The 2,620-nt window shown below is 28.2% G+C and overlaps 1 protein-coding gene across 1 annotated transcript; it reads left to right on the top strand.

Annotated features, from left to right (window-relative positions):
• Positions 1 to 669: 669 nt before the first annotated feature.
• LOC131619854 (NDR1/HIN1-like protein 10) lies at positions 670 to 1,281 on the top strand. The gene has a single exon (XM_058890902.1). It carries the CDS (start codon positions 670 to 672, stop codon positions 1,279 to 1,281), a length of 612 nt encoding a protein of 203 aa, XP_058746885.1.
• The last annotated feature ends 1,339 nt before the right edge of the window (positions 1,282 to 2,620 follow it).

The following is a 2,620-nucleotide window of genomic DNA, read 5'->3' as shown; positions in this document are numbered from 1 at the left end:
TATAACATTGTACATTATTTGGATCCATATTTTTTTTTAAATTTTTATATTAAGTTGATATGTCTTAATTTTTAATCTTTAATGATTTGTAAAATGTTTTTGCTATTTTTTACACTCTTTGTAAATTATATTAATTTTTATTCTTTTACTTTTTGCTCATTTTTTTTAATTAAAATAAAATTATACATAGTTGTTTTATTAAAATTTAAGGTATGAAGTTGTTACTAATTCTTATTATCAAAATTATTAAATATAGAAAATTATATAATTTAAATACCTAATTTAAATTATAATATTTATACATAATAAATCAATAAAATTTAAGTCAATTGTAGAATATTCAGAAAAATATCAAGGTATTTATTCCTCTTTCTTTATTGCTTGATATTAAATTTGTATTTAGTTATTAATTTAAATTATATAATTTAAATAATTTATTATATTACGATAGATATGATTCAAATTTAAAACCATAAAAAAACCTATTATTTAGGATTAAGTTATGACACAGTCATGGGTTGTTTTTCAATATCCAATTTGAAATCTTAAAAAAATCCTATTATTAAGGATTCAGTTACTCATAGGTTGTATAGAAACATACAGAAGCATGATGCAGCATAACTCCACAATATCTTATCAATCTGAACCCAAAACCTTAATAACTCCGCAATGTCGCAGAAACCTCCACCTACCAAGTTATCACAAATCCAATTAGACGAGGACCGCAAGGACTGTTTGTGGGGCTCTTTTTGTGTAACTATCTTGTTACTTTTCGGTATTTGGCTATATTTTTCGCTTTTCTCGGAAGACTCGCAGCCCTATAAACCAGTGGAGTTCAGTATAGCAGATGCCTCAATCACGCAGTTTAATCTCACGAGCGACAACACCTTATACTATAATTTTAAGTTCAATATATCTGTGAGAAACCCACACTTCGGCCAGTATATGAGCGAGATTTATGACATATCTGCGATTTCTTCATATAAAGGAAACAAATTTGCTATGGTGGATATGGAATCCTTTGACGCAGATTTTAAGAACACTATTTTGAAGCCAGTCGTGTTTTATGGGAATAGTTTGATCAAACTCAATGCTCAACAACTTATGGAGTACAATAATGAGACACTATTGAAAAAATTTAATTTAGATTTGAAATTAAATTTGAAACACAACGAATATGTTTATTGTATAGGTTTAAGAGTTCCTTTGATTTCTAATGAAAAATTAGAATCTAGTTTCAATGTTACCGAATGCTCTCGCGAATACCAGGGATGGGGTTAGGATTTGGGTTAGTTTATCTGGCTCTAAATTTTTGCTTTTAGGTGGTTTAGTTAACAATTAGTATTTAGGTTATTTTGATATAAGTTTTGTTTTTTGGTTTTTTTAACATGTATTTTGTTTTTGCTTATTAATCTAATTTATGTTATTATCTTTAAATGTATTGAAAATCATCTTAGGCCCATATTATTATCGGTTAATCATATAGATGGAACGTTTAATATAATATTCTGGTTTCTAAAATTTGGATACTTTTTTGAATTCTATAAATATTTGGCATCAAGAGATTCAAAAATCGTAAAATATTTTAAATGATGCATTATTATTATTTGAACCTAAAATATTTATAGTAAAACGAAATTTTATTAAGTATGCGTTAAGGGAAAAATCTAATGAGATACGTTGATAGTACAATTAAAAAAAACTCACAAATCAAGTGGTTGGATCCCATAAATTAGGTTTGTAAGGGGGCTTAGAAGAATGACAGAAATCATGAGATAAGTTGTTAACGAGAGGGATTCGACATAACTTGGACAGAGCGTCGACTCGTGTTTTGATTTCCAAAAATCAAAGTATTCACCATAAAACAATGGAGGCTTGTTATTGCTACCACCGTCTCTAAAAATCAGGTTTTGATTTGCGAAAGCCATTTGGATTTCTTAGGAACAAGTTACATATAACCTGCTCTGATGTCAATTGTAAGTTCAAAAGTGTGGCTAATAGGGTGTGAATTAAGCCTTTGAAAATTCATGTATTTATATGAGCATAGCACCTTTATGAATCATGGTAAAGTTATGGAAAAATATCATGAAAAAATGTCAAGTTAAAATGAGAAGGTTTCATGAAGAGGTGCATGAAAATGTGTTAAAAAAATGATGTTTTTTCAGATTCGTACACGACTTGTTAAGTCGTTTTTAACAGATACTTGACTTAACAATCACAGAACATTTTTGTGAATTTCAAATAATTATTCAAATTTCAAACAACATCAGTAGAGCTGTCAAATGGGTTGACTCGACCCAGCCTGCTTCGGTCCGGGGGGCCAAAACATATAAATGGGATTAAGTGGGTCGGCCTGATTACTTCATGGGCTGTCAAAAATGAGTTCGGCCTAGTAATTGATTGGTCATGTGGCTCGATGAGCCAATCAATCCTTCATTTCAATATTATAGTTTTCAATTTATAAAAAGTATGTAATAATAAAAGCTACGTAACATAAGTAGAGAGTAATGATAAACTTAGTTCGGTGATATTTAAATTATTCATCAAATCAACATCTATATATATATATATATATATATATATATATATATATATATATATATATATATATATATATATA

The sequence above is a fragment of the Vicia villosa genome, linkage group LG7 (assembly GCF_029867415.1).
Source record: "Vicia villosa cultivar HV-30 ecotype Madison, WI linkage group LG7, Vvil1.0, whole genome shotgun sequence".
NCBI classification, from domain to species: domain Eukaryota; kingdom Viridiplantae; phylum Streptophyta; class Magnoliopsida; order Fabales; family Fabaceae; genus Vicia; species Vicia villosa.
Note: the sequence above shows the minus strand (reverse complement) of the source record. Positions and strands in the feature narration are given on the sequence as shown.